General features: G+C 42.2%; 1 protein-coding gene across 2 annotated transcripts in view; it reads right to left on the bottom strand.

Moving 5' to 3' along the window:
* Positions 1–19,546, bottom strand: part of uba7 (ubiquitin-like modifier activating enzyme 7) — a 37,217-nt gene extending 17,671 nt beyond the window's left edge. Inside the window, exons 1-21 of one of the 2 annotated variants that reach the window (XM_083972312.1) lie at positions 19,351–19,546; positions 19,085–19,253; positions 17,710–17,844; positions 17,444–17,550; positions 17,262–17,352; positions 16,662–16,794; positions 15,055–15,152; positions 14,822–14,971; positions 14,532–14,696; positions 14,271–14,372; positions 14,090–14,170; positions 13,439–13,594; positions 12,782–12,947; positions 12,455–12,651; positions 11,309–11,373; positions 9,638–9,848; positions 7,866–7,940; positions 6,323–6,524; positions 6,151–6,242; positions 2,145–2,237; positions 775–966 (exon numbers count right to left, since the gene is read on the bottom strand). In XM_083972312.1, the coding sequence (XP_083828438.1) occupies positions 775–966; positions 2,145–2,237; positions 6,151–6,242; positions 6,323–6,524; positions 7,866–7,940; positions 9,638–9,848; positions 11,309–11,373; positions 12,455–12,651; positions 12,782–12,947; positions 13,439–13,594; positions 14,090–14,170; positions 14,271–14,372; positions 14,532–14,696; positions 14,822–14,971; positions 15,055–15,152; positions 16,662–16,794; positions 17,262–17,352; positions 17,444–17,550; positions 17,710–17,844; positions 19,085–19,253; positions 19,351–19,397 (2,727 nt within the window). In that variant the 5' untranslated portion in view covers positions 19,398–19,546. Of the gene's footprint in view, positions 1–774; positions 967–2,144; positions 2,238–6,150; positions 6,243–6,322; positions 6,525–7,865; positions 7,941–9,637; positions 9,849–11,308; positions 11,374–12,454; positions 12,652–12,781; positions 12,948–13,438; positions 13,595–14,089; positions 14,171–14,270; positions 14,373–14,531; positions 14,697–14,821; positions 14,972–15,054; positions 15,153–16,661; positions 16,795–17,261; positions 17,353–17,443; positions 17,615–17,709; positions 17,845–19,084; positions 19,254–19,350 lie in introns of those variants that run through there. The other variant, XM_083972313.1, reaches the window with a different exon arrangement.
* Between the last annotated feature and the right edge of the window lie 757 nt (positions 19,547–20,303).

Here is a 20,303-nt window from a genome sequence, read left to right as displayed (position 1 = left end):
GATGATGTTTTCCACATTCTGTGTTATAAACGCTTTTTTCGTCTGTATACAACATCTATTGCACATCTGCCCGTCCTGGGTGAGGGATCCCTCCTCTGTTGCTCACCCTGAGGTTTCTCCTGTTTTTCCCTGTTAAGGGTTCCCGGGAGTTTTCCCTCAGTGGATGTGAGGGTCTAAGGACAGAGGATGTTGTTATGATGCTGTGTAAAGCCCTTTGAGACAAACTGTTTGTAAAAATGGGCTATAGAAATAAAATTGCCAAAATGAACCTTGTATGACCTTATAAAGTCATGAATATCAAACATTATGGTCCATCTGATCCTCTGTCTTCAGAGAATAGGCTCCTTTTTTCCCTTTGAACAACAGTTACTTTGAATTCACTTCATTTGTGCAAACACAGAAGCAGACATGGATCTGTTTGTGTCGTACCTACGCTGAAACACCCAGAGGATCATAGTGAGCTGGCTGAAGACTGGGCTTATATGCAAGAGACTGGCAGTCAGCAGCGGTCTCTTACACTGAGAGCACTGATTCATGACTTAATGCTCTGCAGCAAGTGAGGAAAGACATAAATCTACAAAGGACTCACCAGATTTATCCCCAAAGCAGACGGGCTTAAATTATAAATGCATATACAGTAGGAGTCTGTCAGGCTGTATAAAGTGCCTTATACTCCGGTCCTGTAGGTGACTGACTGCTCCATAGATCCCTAAACCCCCTCAATCCCTATAGAATAACAAAAAGCGGCTGTGGGCGTACAGAGCTGTTACTCACCTCGAAGCCCGGGGGCCGAGACGGCTGGGACAGGACAAAGTACTGCACGGCCAGGTTGATGTAAGCTGTGCGGTAAGAGCTGATGTCCTGGTGACCCAGCACCAGTTTATACAGCTCCACACACATCAGGCCGGCCACTGCAGCTGTTGTGGTAGCTATGGCAGGGATGATCCTCCCAGCAATGCGCTTACTCTGAGGAGGAGATAAAGGGAAATTACTTTAAAAATGTAGAGAAGGTAATGAAGAGCTGAACAAGGATGTCATCCATTCATTATATTATCATTTATATAGACCATTAAATAAAAATCATACTGTGATGACCAGTGAGGAGTAACTAGATCATTTACTGAAGTACCTGCACTTTACTCCACTGCTTTTATTCTATGGTGTGCAACATCTTATTGCTATTTTATAGGCAGATGTTGTGATTCAGCATCAGTTCAGTTGAAATGACATGCCCCTTATGTCTTGAGAATATGATTTGCTGGTCTAAGCATCTCTGCAGCAAAGCAACACTTGAAAATAATGCTAATTTTACCTTTATCAAAAAAATTGCAACTCCAGCTATTTGGATATTGCACTTGGCTATGTTAGGATTTTGATTATATCGTGCAGCTTTGCTCTAAAGCTGTGGCTAGTTCAAGTTTATTTTAACAGAGCACACACAAGCTTTTAAAGTACAAGGAAACTACTCAACAGTGTATGATGTAGTAAACAACATAAGACTGACAGGAATCACAGTGCTGCATAGTGTGTTCTTTTACCTTTTGATAACTGAGGTACGTTTGGCTGCTTTTGTGCCTGTACTTCAGTAAAGATCTGAATCCAGGCTCCACAGGCTAGTAATGTTCTTGAAGTTTGTAAATTATCTGCATTTGATTCTGCAGAAATGCAGATTTCTAACAAACAGTGACCAGGGTTAAACAGAGGTAATGTTATTGAACACGTGGTCTCTGTGTGGTTACACAGAGGTAACCCTCTTTTGTCTCCTCTCCCTCAGCTCAGGTACCCATCCCCCCACCCTCCATCCTTCTTGGCCTTGTGTGTGTCTGCAGCAGCAGCAGCAGCAGCGGCAGCGGCTGCTACAAGGCCTGGCTCAGGTGTCACCTCCCAGGCGACAGGTAAAGTGCTGTGATTAGTTCTGCTCCTGGAACAATAGGTGAGTGGGCTGCTGCTGTGGCTTTAGGGCAGGTGTGTGCAGCGCCAACTAAAAACATGACCCCAAGGGAGGGGGGGCGGTGGCCTGTGGTATTTTTTTCTGATCTATACCACCTCTTACCTCAGCTTTCATTGCTTTGATTTTCCTGTAAATTTAGTTGAACCCTTCAGAGATTCATTACATAGATGATGCATTTAGTGAAAATGTTGACCTGCAGGTGATCGGCTGGAGGAATGTGGTAGTTATCTGCCCTCAGGTTGGAAGCAGCCACAATGTAGTCCATGTGGAAGTTACTGTCGTCATCCTGTGCCAGGGGAGATGTCAAGAGAAAAAAAAACACTAAATAAACAGAAATATATTACGGTAATATATGTATATTAATATATTCTTCTTATCACTAATATTTACTTATGTTTTAATGTTTTCCTTTTTTGTTGTTGTTGTATTTCAATATAAAATACAACAATTTTGAGGGCTTTCTCTAATTCCTAAAAAGAGATATGTGAATCAATTATTTGTGAAGTCCTGCAATAAAGTATATAAAAAAGGGGAGATGTCAAGCATGTACCACAGATGCATATAAATAACAAGAGCAATCCATAACGTTCTATGTATGACAAGAGGCAAATACACATAAAAACTCCATCAGAGGTTTGAAACTCTACATTCAGAGTTACCATAAGTGAACAAACTGCTACGAGGCTTGTGCATGCCAAGTGGATCTCTCAGTGATGCAGTTCTGAAGCTTTTACCCCTTTCCCACTGGCCAAAAAACCCGTTTAAACCCGCTAACAATCGGCTTTTGGTGGCAGTGGGAAAGGCGCACCGAGCCGAGTCGACCCGCGTCGACGCGGGTCAAACGACTCGGCAAGCGACGCGGGTTAAAATCGCCTTTAATCGGCTCGGCTCCGAACGGCTTGCAGTGGGAACGCCAGACCCGCGTCAACCCGCTAATTTACGTGATGACACTGAACGTTACGTGACGCTACGTCATCGCGCCGGTCGCGTCTCATATCACGTACCAAAACAAAGCTCTGCTCCGCTCTGCTCTCACTCGAGACTGGGATCAAAACATCAGAGAACACTGACCGAAAACGATAGAAAAAAAGAAAAGAAAAGAAGCGACAGTCTGTTTAACTGACGTGTTGTGCCACGGACGTCCGTCATCCGGCCGCAGCAGACTCTCTGTCCTCCGCGGTCCTGGTGCTCCAGGTCAGCCAGCCAGAGAGTCTGCCTCGGCGGACGGACACTCCGCGGCGGGCGGCTGTGGCATGACTGTGTGTGTCTCTTGCACCGCGGATGAGAGCGGGGCGACTGGTTTATGCTCTGTCTGATCCCTCAGCGGGGGGTCAGACTCGGCTCATTTTGGTCAATGGGAAAGGGGCCAAATGCCGATTGTTAGCGGGTCGACCCGCGTTTAAAAAACCCGCGTCGACCCGCTAATTTTAGTGGGAAAACGGCTTTTGAAGGCTTTGTTGTTGTTGTCCCTTTCATCCCCCCCCCAATGCGTGACTCTGTCATCCCATCGAATGCAGTGGAAATCAGATTTCTGTTTGATCGACATGGACAGTGAGGTCATGCTGCTGCTACCGCGGCCGCTACAAAGGCAAGCCAGGCGACTGTCACTCAGGGACGGCTTCAGGGGTTGTGAGGAAGCTCAGAGCGGGCAACCTGATGCCTCTGAAACCCTCCTACACACATTCCATCCATCCACAGCATGACCTGGGCACGTAGGGATAAAAATGAGGAGGAGGAGGAGGACTGCAGTAGTATGGGGAGGGGGGGGTCTCATTCTTATTCAAGATGACATTCGATATAGTCCCGACTGACCTCATACACCTTCATTACAGCTTCACCTGAGTCACTGAATGCTTCACCAGAGTCTGATCCGATCTTTCCACAGCCTCTCAAAGTCAAAGTGCTCACTCCTGCAGTCACAGCTACTGTGTCCCTTCTATAGGATACATGTTGTTGCACGTGGAGAACCTCACACTTGTAGTAAAGGCTTTCTCCTGTGAACTATTGCTCACCATGATTTGAGCAGCTACCTTCTAGCCACTCCCTCTTGTAACCACTTCCAGAAAGAGACCTTGAGGAGGCTTCATTGCTCCCATACTCCTTGTAAATGGAAAAAAAAAATCTTGAGGGTGGTGAGAAGTGAGAGGTGAGAAATTCAATCACTTAAAAATTCCCAAGGTTTCTCTAGGAACTCACCGGAGGGTCAATAGGTCAAGAGGAACAATTTTCCCCTTGGACAAAATTCAGTATAATTTAGAACCTGCGTTTGGATGGTCTTATACCATGTTGACTTATGATGAAAAATGAGAGACACAAACAATTTGGTGTCAATGTTATTGCACAGGATAATCTGACTGACACCATCGACCTTGTGTTTAAAAAATGCCCAGTCTAGAAATTTGACATAATTGGACCTAAAGTGTAACAACTGTACTCAAACCTGTGATGTTGTGGTTCATGGTCATGGACTTTCATACATCGTTTAGGTCTTGAGAATTTACCAGGGGACCATAATTTAGAATTAGTTGAAGAAATGTGTGTGTGGACTTTCAGTGCCAGATACCTCAGCTTTACTGTGTGGACCCGGCAGACACAGACACAGGCACAGACACGTGAATTGCCAACCAAGCGCTAAACCTGATTTAAAGTCCAGGCAGAGGGTGATGACTTGTTGAGAGGTGGTGTGAAAGAGTGTGAGGACAGACTGCGACGGCGGCTAAACGCACAATGGACGTGTTACAGAGAGGAAACCTGCCTCCAGGGTTCAGAGTGTGCCACTTCAAAGGCTTGCGTCGACACAGTTGAAGGGAAAATGTCTCTGTCCCAGGTTGTTAAAGGGATAGTTCAACATTTTGGCAAATTGGCCCATTGCCATAATCGCTATAGTCATAGCAGTAGGTTCGTTACCTTTATTTGTCGATGCAAGCTATTTTTAGAATGGCCGAGCCGAGCAGCGAGCTGCTCAGAGCTACGCTACGGAGGCTAAAGGGATTTCTTGGTTTCCCTCATCAAACTCAACAATACACAATCCAACAACTCCAAAACGCTCTGGTGGACAAGTTGTGACCTGCACATTCACCACGCTATGAGATAATAATGGTACCTTACGAGACAGAGTTGTTTTAGAGGTAAATTCATGCAAAACTGCTGATGCGCGTTGCCTTCAGGGACAGTTTTTCAGCAAGCAGACTCTGTATTTACCTCGAAAACAACTCTGTCTCGTAACGTTCCGTTACTATGTTTGTATGTTGATAAGTTTGATGAGGGAAACCAAGAAATCCCATGAGCCTCTGTAGCGTAGCTCTGAGCTGCTCGCGGCTCGGCTCGGTTGTTCTAAAAATAGCTTGCACCGACAAATGAAGCTAAGCGAAAGTTCAGACAGTTCTCTTTAAGCACGCCTCAAAGCCCTTTCCTTGTTTTCCCACTATCCTCTCGCTCCACCCTTATTCTCATAATTCAACCAATCACAGTCTCATTTCAGCAAAACTCTCAGCCCACCTCCACCCCTGCACCACCTCCATCACGATACAGTGGATCTTCAACCGAGAAGTCCCCTCATCAGACGACTTCAAGCTTCCCTACCACCACCAGTGTCTAAGCCCGGGGGGGAAATAACTTCTTCAGATGCAAGCTTCTCATCCCCAGATCAGTTTACTCAGCTGGTCTACACCCCGTGGTCTAAGCGCCAAAGTTTATTTTGTGCACAATAAATGCAATTTCATCTTCATCTTCAAACTTGGCTCTCTTGTTGTAAATAGTCTGTCCTGATTGAAAAAAGGGTTACGAACTGCTATAGGGATTATGGCAATGGGCCAATTTGCCAAAATGTTGAACTATCCCTTTAAGAGCACCGCATTTCACCAGGAGTGTTCTAATGCTAGACTCTGTTCCGTTCCAGCGGCCCTGTGAACCGTTCCTCTTACTATTTTTGCAAACAGGATGCACAGTCGTCAAATATACATCTTAGCTCCAAGGCGTTATAACAGTGAGCACAGACAAGTAGGTTCTGTTTGATGGGTGTGTTTGGGAACGGCTCAGATTCGGGTCACTGAGAATCCAAAGATCAGAGGGGAAAAAAAGAGACATATTCTAAAAGCACCTATAGATTGGAGTGTGGTTCCCCGCTAAGTCTGAGCCGCCACTCTGTCTGTGGCCTCTGCAGTGAGTGCAGCAGAGAAGTCCCTGCCCTCCTGCCTTACCTTCTCAAAGTCAATGGGGTTCATCCGCATGGCTGAGCTTTTCAGAGACGGTGAGGCCAACTTCCCTTTCAGCTCCTCGAGTCGAGCTTTTTCTGGTGCGGAGACACAGAGACGATAAATAAAAGATGGTGAGGTAATAACAGACAATAAAAAGCAACCTGAAATAACTCACCTGCGTCATCGCTGTCCTTCTCTCTGTCCTCCTTCATCTCTTCATCAGTGACGTGGACCTTCACAGAGGAGCTGGGAGTGAAAGCTGGAACATCAACTGTCTCTAAGATTGTTCTGATGGAAGCGCCGTCCCTCGTCCCTTTGATGTTGTAGATCTGTCCATACAGATTAGCTGCTGCCACCACATAGCCCATGTGGGTAGCCTGGAAGACAGGACCAAAATACAGACTCTGAACAGAGAACACATATAGCACAATGAAACAAACACTTTCAAATGTTAAATACTGGATTGTTCCAAAGGGATTTTTTTTTTCATCCCTAATAGAATGGCGCTCTGGATCTTATTCAACTCGTTCCAGTAGTTTGATTTCTCTTAAGGTCCCGTTTGTACATTCGGAGCTTGGTAAATCAGCCTTTTCTTTTGATGCTCCAAATTCATGGAATATTCTTCCACATGCTTTGGGGCTGGAGAATATTCCCTCTCTTCCTGATTTTAAATGTTTGGTGTCTGATTTTTGATAAATCGCCCTGTGATTGTTTATGCTCTGTTGTTGTTGTTGTTGTTGTTGTTGTTGTACTCTGCTGTTTTTTATGCTCTGTTGCTGCTGTAAACTCGTCGTCCCTGTAAATGAGGGAGACCTCAGTGACCGAGTTAAATAAAGGTTTAAATAAAAAATAAATAAATAGTGCACATACATGAAAAAGATAATGTTAAAGGTAAAATGCAAACAAGACCGAACATAAGAATTAAAAAGTTTGATTTGAATTTCTCTCTGCAGGGTGAAACCATAGAGGGGAAATTAAAAAACAAAGGGAGGGGGCAGAGAGATATTGAGGTAGTGCATTAAGGGCAAATTACTTCCCTGACACAATAGGAAGCTGATACAAAGGCTATTTCAATCATTTCCACACCTTAGTCTCATTGTTACTGTTGCATTTTACTTCTCCACAATAAAGCACTCTGTATTCAATTCACTGATTAGCACAGAGACCTGCTGAGATTCACAATACATAAGTAGAACCTGAGAGTCTGCCTGTCGTACAGACAATACTGCAGGAATTACTTATAATATTATATACATGTTTTTATTAAGCTCACATTTCTCCAGCTGTGTCCACACACCTACTGTACCAATACCTGAAAACAATCAGTATTTTAGTCTACACTTTCTAAATGAGAGTTCTTTGGTATTTGGTAACCGTCTGTGAAAAGTGATGATGAAGATGAACAGACACAGGGAAGCAGTGTGTTTCTTCTGGCTGCACTGTTCCAACCTTCTGTATTGTCAGTTTAATATCAGCTTATTGCCTCTTTTATTACCTAATGTGCAGCCATTGTTAGAGAGATTATTATCTGCTTTTCATTGTCCATATGCAGGTGAAGCTGCTTTCATGGCTCAGATAAGAATCTAGTATATGGTCAGAGTGAGGAAGGACTATCAGACCAGATAAAGAAGGAATGTGAGAGATCATCATGGCATACTGTGGCGTTCCTCAGTTACTCATGTTTAAGGCTGAGGAAAACTGGACCAGACACTACTCACATTGTCGGGGTCAAAGGTGAGTGGGTGAGGGCATCTCTTCGATCCAGACCAAAAGGGAAGCCCAGTGGGGGTCACCTAAAGTGAAGCAGGAGAAAATCCCTTTTATCACAATGATATGCAGCTGTATAAATCTCAGTTAAACACAACACTACCCTGATACAGCTCAACATAGCTCAGCATGAACAGTTTCCCTGATTTTAAAGTATCAGTATTATATTCTAATGTATTTGACAGGAGTGTCACAAGATCATCTCACATCATATCCAATGCATGACTGCCACAGTGTCAATAAGGTTTCATTGTTTCTGTTCTCTGGGACAGCAGGAGGCCTGCAGAATTTTCCATTGCAGACTCAGAGCCAGAGTAATATTGTTATCAGCTGTGTGTTGACTACACAATTTGTATGTCTGATAAAGGAACAAAGGGTCTGAGAGCTTTGATGTTGCCAAATGGTCCATATGTTGGGAAAGAGAGAGTCTCCTAGTGGTGATGCCAGTCTTCACTCTAGGGGAGTTTTCTACAGCAGCCAAAAGGCGTCAACAAAGATTTCACAGTCGGCCCTCGGGCCACAGAATGCAGCAGAGACAATAGTTCGTCCTTACAAAGGTTGATCAGTTTTTGCTCTTGTAAATCAGAGTTCTACAGACAGAAGGTGTCATATACTGTAAAGCCCTTCAAGGCAAATTTATCATTTTGGTCAACATAAAGAAAACAGATTTGAATTCTATAGAACTTTTTCATAATCAATCAATAATTTAGTCTATAAAACATTTATAGATAATCAACAACAAGATAATCAGCCAAAATGTGGTCTCATAAACAATTTGCATAAAATTTACATACGTATGTATGAAAACACTTACTTAGTTACAACATCATTACTTTGTGGTATTAAAAATATGACACTTGAAATCTAATTTTAGCTACATCTATATCTTATTCTGATTCAGATGGCCCCATAACGTCTCCAGCCGTTGGTCTGCATGTCAAACACTATGTAAACACACATGCAGAAGTACATGCACTTCAACAAGTAGCCGTTACGTCAAATGTGTGGTCACCTGTCAGGTCTGTGACAGTTAACCGACGGCGATCAGCTGCCTTATCATAGTTCCTCAGAAACTCTGTGGTCAACTGTGACGTTACAACACAACGAAACCACGACTTTCTGATCAGGTAACGAGGACAAAGAATTTCTCTTTCACTTTTCCTGTGGTGTGAGGATGGAAATGTTATCACACTTCCCAGGTTAGCTTGAAGGGCAATGGTTGTATTGTCATAGTAATACCAAAAGTTGTGTTTGTCTCAATAATTGTACAGGGAATTTAATTCCCTTCTATAAACATTTATACGACCGGAGGAAAACCAAAGGGGTTTCTCCAGCCCTGTGGGGACAGCCAGTCTCTGGACTGGGACTGGGGTTAATGGGGGTCTGTTTGGGTTGATATTGAGCCGTGGTCTCCCCGCCAGATGTGACAGCAACATATGACATCACTCTGTCTGCATGCTTCAACAGATTACAACCCCTCAGAGCTGCTCACAGATATTTATCAGCAAGGTCTTTAAGTGGCTCAGATTTCAGGCCTCTGAGCCTGGGGAAATGAGCTGCAGAAAGGAAACTTTTTGCAGTCCTTTTGTGCTAATGCCTCATTACAGTGTTAAACTAATTTGAATGAAAATATCTTACATGCACAACAGTGCCTCTCTGTGTCTGTAATTGTTAATTACAGCTTTTCAATAATTGATTTAAGGGACAGTGTGAGGGATTTCACCTGTTCAGGAGGAAAACAGTGCAGAAGCTGCCGGACATCGTTGTTAAACAGAGTCTCCCATTTGCAGCGTGCCCATCTCACACAGTCCTCCCAGCTGGTTGGACGGTGTCCTCCGCTTTGCATGTCCCGCAGGCTGCCCCACACCCCACCGAGAATCTCTAAAGCCTCGACATCTCCATGGCCAAGAGTCTTCTCCACAAAGCCTGCATCCCTACAGGAAACAGTGCAGATTCCTTTTGATTTAATGACAGACATACAGTATAGTACACAGGAGGTAATAAACACTAGCTGTGGGGAAAAAAGACCACACAGGTTTCATCTATACACTTCTCGCTCTGATATGAATGTTTGAGGTGGTCTAACTTGTGATTTGCAGCACTATTGAGCTACTAGTTTAAAAAATTGGGAAAGTCCTGAGAGGAAAACATTTATCCTGTCAAGCAGGGACAAGAATGACTAAAGTGGTCTTTCAGAATAAGGGCGTAGCCATGACTCAGATGGAATTTCTCTGATATTTGGCCGTGGACTCATAGGAGGGGTAGTGAGGTATTTTGTAAGTTTGTATTGTGCTGGTCCGTGCAACTCCATAAGCGCATGCCTGGGCAGTTTTTTGCGCTACAATCGCGTGCCAGCTCACGGCACACGCCATTATGCTGTGTAAAAAGAGGGATCTGCATGTTGTCACACACCTCAACAGGTCTAAACAGGACAATTAAGAGTCATAGTTCTGCACGGAGCTGCACGAGTGGAAGACAAACACAACAACAACGTTCCACGACCTCATTAAGCATGACTTCAGATTTACTGGCCTGTGACACGTAGCTGACCCGCCTCATGAAAATGTCCAGAAAGTTTTTCGATGACTGCACAATAGTCTGGCTACAGAACACTACAGTAAAGACAAATACATCTCTCTCAGTTCCCCTATATGTCTAAACTTTAATGGCTGTGTGGAACTGACAAGCACAATTACTGCTCAAGTCACAACTTTATGTTTCTGTGTAAAGACACAACACAGTGTACTAGTGCTTTACAAATACAGGGATTATTTCTGATCTCCCCACAACAACCAGAGAGACATCCCAAGACACAGCTGGATTAGAACGGCTCCGAGGCTCAAAGGTAGGACTAGAGGCGCTGGTGTTGTCACATCATAATCAGGTTAAAGCTTTCCAGTGCTTCATAGAGTAACAAACACACAAATTAGATATGAATATCACCGGTACAGTCTTTGACTTGATATAGTACTTTTCCTGCATTAATGCAATCTGTTTTTTCTAGCAGATGTTTCTAAAGTAATCTAATTAGCTGAGAGTCTTAATCTATTATTTGGAGAAACTAGTGGGCCAGAGCTGCTGTGAAAGAAACATTACAGAGCACAGCCTCTGGCAGAACACACTGTTTATATTATTTTTTACTTGAGATTTACTGCTAAAAGCCAACCACATGTTTTCCTCTTAATAAAACAAAATAATGAGCTTGGACTACTTCATTAGCTCTGTAGGTTCACTGGAACGCTTTATAAGAGAGTGGAAAAAACACTGTAAACCTGTGGTTATTAAGTGACAGCTGATTGGCAACAGATTGGTGTTTGTATTCTTTCCACGTTTCTTGGAGTCAACATTTGTTGTGGAAAAAGAGAAATCACATGAGGATAGAAAGATATCTTACCCCAGGAAGAGATTCGCATTTTCAGGTGTTTGTTTAAATAGTCCTTCAAACTGGTCTCTGGCCCACTGGAGGAATTCAAATGCCAAGTTAGTAACATGTATATTCCTCTAAATAAAATAATCAGTAAAAAGACGATTTTTTCTAATTCTGTATAAGAATACACTGTGACCAGAAAAATAGAAAGCCCTGTATACCATAATAACACAAAAGAGCAATTCAGAAATACAGTATATATTATTTATATGTTTGTTATTGTTGTAGACAGTGTCGGGAGTGTGGACTGGCAATGCTGTGAATGCTTTATAAGAGAGAGTTCGGTTCAGTCACTTTGATCCAGACTAAAATGTCCACAGCTATAAGATTCCTATGATATTTTGTACAGTCATGGTCCTCAGAGGATGAATCCAATGACTTTGGAGATTCTTTTATTTTATTTTTTGCCTTTCAATGACTTGATGTTTTTTATATATTTATAGAGAAATATCTTGACAACTTTTGGATGGATTGGTGTTAAATTTGGTGTGAGCATTCATGTCCATCCTCAGGATCAGTTGAAGTGACTTTTGAGATCCCTTAAATTTAATTTAGCAACATCAGCTGTTCAGAATTCAGACTTGTTTTATGACCGAATACCTGCAAAACTAAGGCCAATCCCACAACCCTCAACCTGAATTAGCATTAACAGCTAATTAGCTAATCTTAATTTATCAAAACACTGAATTTACATGGTGAACAACTGAATGGTAAACCTGCTAAACATTATATTACCATTGTCATAGTGAGTAAGGACTTTGCTCCTGATAGCAGCCTCAGAACTGCCTGCACAGCTGCAGATAAAACTACTATGATAGACTGCATTCTACATGAAAATATTTCTATTATTTTGAGTCATAGTATATGTAAATGAGCTGGATAAATGATTATAAACACTTTTCAGTATAATCCAGACCAACGCAACTTCTCCATAAAGTACTATAAAAACCTGGCTGCCAATGAAAACAATGTAGTGGTCTTGATAACACATTCTCATGTTTCAGGACATTCGGCATAGAGTTTGAATCCATCTGTGGCTGCAGTTCATTTTTTGTTTTATGTCCAGGGCAAACAAAAAGTTTAACCAGACTTTAGTCTATGTCTACATCCAACCTGTAGAGTGTGCTCGATGCGGTGAGGGAAGTTCTTGAGTGTGCAGAGTGGGATGGCGTTAGCAGAACTTGACTTGGCAGGTCCATAAGACTCTGTGAGGTGAGGCACCACCACCAGAGTGTGACCTTTGCTTCCTAGGGTTCCTCCCTCCAGCAGCGGTCTCTGGTGCTGAACGCAGCGTCCATCCAGATAGACCCCTGGGTCGGAAAAAGAAGCATTAAACATCAAATATGTGCTGTAAATACATGATAACTGTTGTAAGAGAACTGTATATATATATACATACAAATAAGTGAATATAAAAAAGGTTTAAGTAAGTATTCTCACTGGCTTCCACGTTATCAAGAGCTGCAGCCACTCCATCAAGAGCACTGAAGAAGTCATATCCGTACACTCCTTCACTGTCAGGGTCCAGACGATTCTGGTGAGCGATGATTTTCATCTGTGGGTTCATCTCTCTCACTGCTTTGGCTGCAATTTCTGATTTTGGTTTCTGTTAATGCACAAATGTGAAAATCGTCCCAATTACTCAATATCCAGATTTGTAAATGGATCTTTCTATGAAAATGTTTCATGAGGACACATTTGGCTGTTCATGTTCTTGCAGTATATCTACTGTCCTATCAGGACACTGTCTTCTCAGTGTGTATTCCTCTCTAATACAACGGAAGAATCAGCACATTTCTATTCAGAGCAGTTGAGGACATTTGTCAACATACCCACTAATTGCACTAAACTGTGTTATGTAAGTTGTTTGGACGTCAGTAGACATGTCAGAGATCAGCTGCCCGATATAGTCCAGAACAGCCAAAGATTACAAAACCATGGTGTGTGTAGTCTGACAGAAGCTGTCTCAGACCCGTCCCAGTAGACCCGTGACCCCTCCACTTAACCAGGCCAGACAAGAGCCAGTAGGACATGATGGCATGTAAGAGTCCCTGCAGGGAGCTGTGCTGTGATGTGCTGTGCAGGCTGTTTTCTCACCCCAATATCCTGAGACCTGAAGAGGAACTGGCGGTTCAAGTTGGATCTTTCTATGAAGTCCATGTCCGTCACGGTGATTTGACCTTCATCTCCTGCGCCGAGGCCAATGAGGGCAAAGTTCTTAAGAAGTTCACATCCGATAGCACCGGCTCCAACCTTGAAATAAAATAGGAATCAGACAACTAATCCAGATTGTGCTAGTTCATTTTGCTAAATTTCAACACTTAATAAAATATTGGAAATATTGTAAATGTTTTGAAAATTCTGTTTATACGCCATTCCAGTGAAAAACTAATCTAGTGTAGTCAGTTGTTTTGCTGCATGATAAACCACTTTGTGTTGTGTTTTTACAGCGGGGGAAAAAAAAACAAATGATTGCACTTTTTCTGTCAAACACACACACGTAGCTAGTAAACAGCAGTAAAAAATAACACTGCTAAAGGAAACAGAGAAAGGCTTGGCGCTGCTGAACGGCCCCTGTGCACCAAGAGGTCAACACAGGCAGGAAATGCCACCTGAATCACAGCCGTTTCCTGCATGTGCCATCATTAACACCAGACAACATCAAAGAAAAACACAGATGGAGCTCCCAGCTTCCCAGTGCAGAGAGCGCCCCCTGCTGGACGAACGTCAACCCACACACCACCTCACCAGAAAATACTTCTGCCTCTCAAGCTTCTCCTGGAAGGCCGACCCGAACACGGCGATCTGTCCGTCGTACCTTGTGCCTTTCTGTCAGAGAAAGAAGAGAGAGAAAAAAAAAGCAAAAATAGTTCAGTTAAACATAAATCTGATTAGTTTTAGTTCAAATTATAGAATATGTTTGTCTTACTGCTGAAAAAGAGCTCTCTTCCAGTCCCTCCCCTTCAGGCAGACACTCCAGTGCATCAAAATAGAACCACTGCCGCAGAGGCATAAATTTCCGACTACATGCCTGCAGGAATATTATAGAGGGCACAGAGCAGAGTACAGTCAGATATCCACTCCACATCCACGCAATAAATGCTAATTTATGTATATCTAGCACACACGGTTATAATAGAAGTGTGAACATTCATCATCAAAAACCAAAGGATGAAACCAATGACCTTACCTTTATAACTTCCTGGGCAGCCAGGCCTCCGATGAAAGCGTTGACAGGAGCCAAGTCGCCCCGGGCTGTGTAGGACAGGTGTCGCACAGCAGCTTCATCCAGTTGTTCCAGCTGAGCAACTTCATTCAGCTCGTTCACCATGGAAACCAGGGTATCTGCATCTGACTATACAGGAGTAATCCCCAAAAAGAGAGACAACCCGATTAACTATTGATTCACTTTTAACTTCTCATACAGCTTCTTGTGTAAAATCAATTGACTTATTGGTTTATTCTGTAACCTTTACTGACCTGAGACCTGGTATGAGGGAGTCGTCGTTCTTTCTTCACAAAGCTATGCAGAGCTTGGAAAGCCAAGTGCAGGGTTTTATGCCGCACTATTTTTCCAAAGTCATTCAGTTTTAGGAGAGTAAGATCCAGCAGAGCCTCACTCAGTGGTTTCTGGAATTGATTTTTTTTTTAATTAACAGGGTATTTATTGATTGTCAGAAGCAGAAAATGAGAAAAAAAAGTCTGATACTTACAAAACTTTTGTTACAGGACTGTTTAACCTCAGTCACCATTCCACCACGTTCATACATGGAAAAGGCCGAAGTGTCGCAAATGCTGAAGGAGTGAGGGTCTGTTGATAGAGGTAACTATTATATTCTACCAGGATGGTCATAGGAAGGTGGAAAATGCTGAGGGCTGAGTTTAGTTGGCTCATGACTATGCAGTCTAAAGAGCAGAGGACAGACACTTGTTACAGACTAGTCAGGTCTAGGGCGTTTTAAGTGCTGACAACTTACACTTACGAGTATAAGTTAAGTAGGGGGAGGGAGGGCAACCTATTACTTATTAGTTTTCTTGGCCAACCTGTTATGTCCTATTTCTGTCAATTCATTTCATTCTTTATTTATTTTTGATTGGTCCCATTATTTCATTTATTTGTTCTTTGTGGTCTATAATCAATGTGTGTGTTTTACAAATGCCCAATAAAAAGACATGGGAAAAAGAGTTTTCTGTTTATCAATCCAGCTACGTCTGGAGACCTCAGGCAGTTCAGGATTGTCATAATAAAACCAGGCTGCTTCTCAGAAGTGTAAGGTGTGTGTGTGTGTGTGTGTGTGTGTGTGTGTGTGTGTGTGTGTGTGTGTGTGTGTGTGTGTGTGTGTGTGTGTGTGTGTGTGTGTGTGTGTGTGTGTGTGTGTGTGTGTGTGTGTGCGTGCGTGTGTGTGTGTGTGTGTGTGTGCCTGTGGTCCTAGCACTCAGTCAAGCTGCAGCTGCGCTCACCACACTGGTAAGTCTCATCACCTCGTTAACTCCAGTGGATGCATACACCTCTCACAGTGACATCATCTTATTAACACAGCTGAACCACAACTCTTTACTATTTCTCAATGAAAAACCAGACCAAAGTGTTTAGGAAAAGCAGAAAGAAGAGAAATGGAGGATCTATAACCCCTCTACTCCTGTAACACTCAAAATAGTAATCATAGTAAATTATCACCAACTTAACCCAATGTGTTAATTTCAATCATTCTTTCTTTGAATGCATTAATGTGATATCTGGTGTGCCCCAAGGTTCTGTCCTTTGCCATCTTGTTTTTAGTATTTTCTTCCTCCCTCTTGGAAGGATCATCTAAGAATGTGGCATAAAGTACTGTATCACTGCTATGCTGATGACATCCAGCTGTACATGCTGCTGCAGCCAAATGACCTTTTGCATGTGTGTGCAAAATCAAACTCTGGATGAGTCAAAACTTTCTCATGTTAAACACTGCTGCTATGATTGACATAATTGTGATCAAGCCTTCCAATTATAAGCACTTGTTTAAAAATGTTTGTTTGAAGATTGATGAGTGCACAATCACGGAAAACACCTGCATAAATAATTTAGGAGTCACCTTTGATTCTACTTCATCTTTTCAGCCTCACTTCAGGAAAATCATCATTTTTGAGTTTCTAATTATTCTATCCTTGTCTGTTTTTTCCTCTGCCTTTTTGTGTGTTCTTTTGCTTATTTGGCCTGTCTACTTTTTTCCCTTGATTGTTTTTATTGGTACTGATTTTGTAAAGTGTATTTAGACCATGTAGCTACCATGGTGATTTTACACTCTAAATAGACTGAACTGATCGGAACTGGACTAACCTCGGACGGTGATCTCAACAGGGCTGTGGCTGTTCAGCTCCGTCATGCCTTGAACTTCAGAGAAACACACTGTGGTGCCATCTGAAAATCCATGCTTCTGGTCATCTGTGCAGAGCACCACTCCAGGGTTGTCCTAAAATAAAGACAATAGCATTTAACAGAACTAGGGATGTCACAATTACTTGTTTTCATAATAAATTGTGGTATTAAAAGCTACAATTAATTTATCATAAAGATTTCTAACTACTGTCACTTTTCAAAAAAGATTATGTCGGAACCATATCGACAGATGTGCACCAAAGTAAAGGTACATACACAGAACTGAACTGGTAAGAATTTAAATGTTAGCCTGTCATTTGTAATTAAAAAAGAACAAACAATTAAAATAAACTTGTTGTGGATGACAATTTATGACTTATGACTGGGATTAATAATTGGTCCTAGTTAGGCTATATTTTGAATATATTTTATTTTACACATTCATCGTTGTGAAAAGTATTTCTCTGACAATAATCGAACCAAGAAAATCTATAATCGTGACATCCCTAAACAAAACAGATCTTAATAGGCCACTCACATGAAACAGATGGAAGGCCTTACCTTAGTGACACCTTGTATCATTGCTGACACTGGCATCTCTCCATCCTGGTCCAAAACCTCAAACTCCTCCCCAAAGTCACAGAACAGCTGACTGTAGAAAAACCACAAGGTTTTCACTTTCTGTTTGTCTGCATTTTTAAGTACATCAAATCAGTTTTTGACAGTTTGACATGCCTTCTTACCCACAGAGTCCTCTGGTGTCTGCTACAATGAACTTTATTCCGTGCGAATGGCAGAGCTCACCGAAACGCCTCTGATCATCCAGCGAGGAGTCAGTGACGACCACCACCTGCAAAGTGACAGGATTCCTCCACTCAGAGAGGTCTTTGCTCTGTTTGGATGTTTGAGCTTTACTGTGCAGAATGATGAGCACAGAGTTTGACACTAGAAGAGTGTTTTCACATTCATCTCTGTTGCTTAAGCTTCATGTTGGACGTAAAGGAAGTACCTGATGTTCCAGCAGCAGATTCTCATCCAGCGGTCCGGTGTGTGCTGACACACGCACATGTGGGTTCAGGGCCGACAGCTGCTGTAGCGAGCATGTGGCTCGGTTCTGACCAAGGTGGGATTCCTTGAGGAAAAACTGGTGGGGAAATGCAGTCAAGAGTGAACCTGCGTGCTTAGTTCAGTTGACGGCCAAGAATTTAAATACTGATATTCAATATTATAAATGTTCAAATAATAAGCCTAAAGTTGTTTAGAATCGCTTTATTAGGGGTGAGGGGTGAGTGTTGAAGTGTATTAAAACCCTGTGATCTGTTTACCCCCTGAACTATTTGTCTTCTTTGTGTTGGATGTATTTCTGAGTTCCCATTTCCTGCTAATAATGTTTGTATGGGTGTAATGTTAATTAATGTTTTCCTGTACATTAGAGGTTAAAAAGTTCAGAGGATATGTATGGAGCATCTGGACAGAGGCTCCTCTCTGTCTGGAGAAGGTGTGGTTCTGGAGATCAGCCAACATAATATATAGAGGTGGTTTGGGCTGAGGCAGGAGAGGATCTCATATTGGCACCAGAGACTTTCTCAGATTCTGTATTTTTGTGATATTGTTCTTTCTTGTAATAAAGTATTTTTGAATGCAAGCAAGGGCGTGTCAGCGGTGACCACTTCTTTCAATCAACACATCCATATACAACAGTGTAGTTGATAGTGAAAGTAAATCTGACTTCCTGCTGATTTCCAGTAAACACCCATGTAGTTATACAGTATCTGCTTTTTGCACATGCAAAACCATAGTTATTACATGTTTACTATATGCTTAATTTAGATTATTTCATTATATTATGTAGCAGGTGAAATGAGATTTAAATAGTTTAACAATATGGTTTGAAGAATGTACCACTGTGTTATTATTAGTGTCTATAAATGATCCCAAATCACTGTAAAATGTTTTGCTGTAGATTTACAGTAAATCACTGGCTAATAATTGCATTACTTCCACAGTAATTTACTGGAAATATATCACAATATTTTACTGTAAATATTTCACAGTAACTTATTGTGAATATTTCACAGTAATTTCCACTAAAATTACAGCTATAAGCTATACTGTAACTTCACAGCTACCATGCCCATGGAAGTGTAATGTTAATTAATGTTCCGTGAACTGCATATGTGGCTGTTACAGTATCTTGCTTTATATAAATCACAGTATTTTTACATTGTTACTGTAAAAGTAAAACAACTCATTAGCCAGTAATTTACTACAATTTAAATAATACGGTAAAATATTGTAGCTACAGTACATTTGATTTTTTTTTTTTTTTCACTGGTGTATGACATAGACAAGCGACAGAAGGACGCCTCAGAGACATAGCCTACCTGTGAGGACAGGTCGGTCCACTCAGTCTGACCCTCGTCCTGAACCGTGACGCGCTTGACTCCGGACAGAATCACATTTTTAGCTATTTCCACTCCAAGACCACGCATGCCCGCGATGAGGACGCTGGCTGTGCCCATCCGCTGCATGGCCTCATGACCCAGGACATACCTGTGTGTGCAGGTGGGAGACAGTCACGGTGACTCTGTGGGACAGGACAGCGGTATGTGCAGTTGAACTTGACATCAAAACACGGTGTACTACTCACAGCTGTCTGGAGTAGAAGCCTTCATCGATCTCACAGGACTCTGACATGATGTTGCAGCAGCTGCAGGTAACAACAGGGTCCAAGCTGAAGTGAGTTGGTTCTGACCGAGGGGCTCAGATGGACCGACACCAGAGAGGTGAACAGAAAGTGACCAGGACCAACTAAGAAGAAAGTGCAAGCACGGTGAGCCGGTGTGGCAGTGACGAGGCTGGAATGACTTGTTTAAATGGATGTATATTTCACTTTCGTTTCTGATCTCTCTGAGCAAGGTCTTTAAATCACTTTCTACCTCGGCCACTAGAGGGCGACACGGGACTATTTCTCAACAGCTCCTGTTTGGAGGTTGGAAAGTAGGCCTCAGTCTATAGCTGAGAGATTTGAGAGTGTACGTGATTTAAAATGTAACCTGTTAAACCTGATACCTGTCACAGCGGAAACACTTAAGGATTCTAGAATAAATCAGAACTTTCCAGTCAAATGTAACCTGACTGTTGTGTTTGACCTGACAGTGTGTAATGATGTAAGCACTTTGTTTCACTCAAGTAATTACGAGAAAAGATCTCGCAATCCTACGAGATCAGGATCAGGATGTGAGATAAATCGCAATCGCAATAAAAATTCACCACAATTAAGCAAAACCTGTTTTGTCCAAAACAGCTGTTTTTGAAGTCTCTATAAGACATGTAGATGCAAAAACAGTCAAATGTGCCTTTATTGCATTTTTACAAATAGAATAAAGGTTTCACAAATCAGAGACTGTGCTTTTATGAATCGTCACGGTCTGTAGACAGTCCATGTCCTTCCTACTGTCAAACCATGACAAAAAATTCAAAAGGGTCAAACTGAGGTCCGAGTCCTCTCACTGTAATGACAGACAGAACATGTGGACTTCGATAATTGGAGATTTTTATTGGAAAGTGTTACATCATTGAAAAAAGATCGAATGGTACAAT

This window comes from Trachurus trachurus (genome assembly GCF_905171665.1).
Source record: "Trachurus trachurus genome assembly, chromosome: 5".
NCBI classification, from domain to species: Eukaryota; Metazoa; Chordata; class Actinopteri; order Carangiformes; family Carangidae; genus Trachurus; species Trachurus trachurus.
The sequence above is the reverse complement of the archived record's forward strand: the minus strand, read 5'-3'. Positions and strand labels throughout refer to the sequence as shown.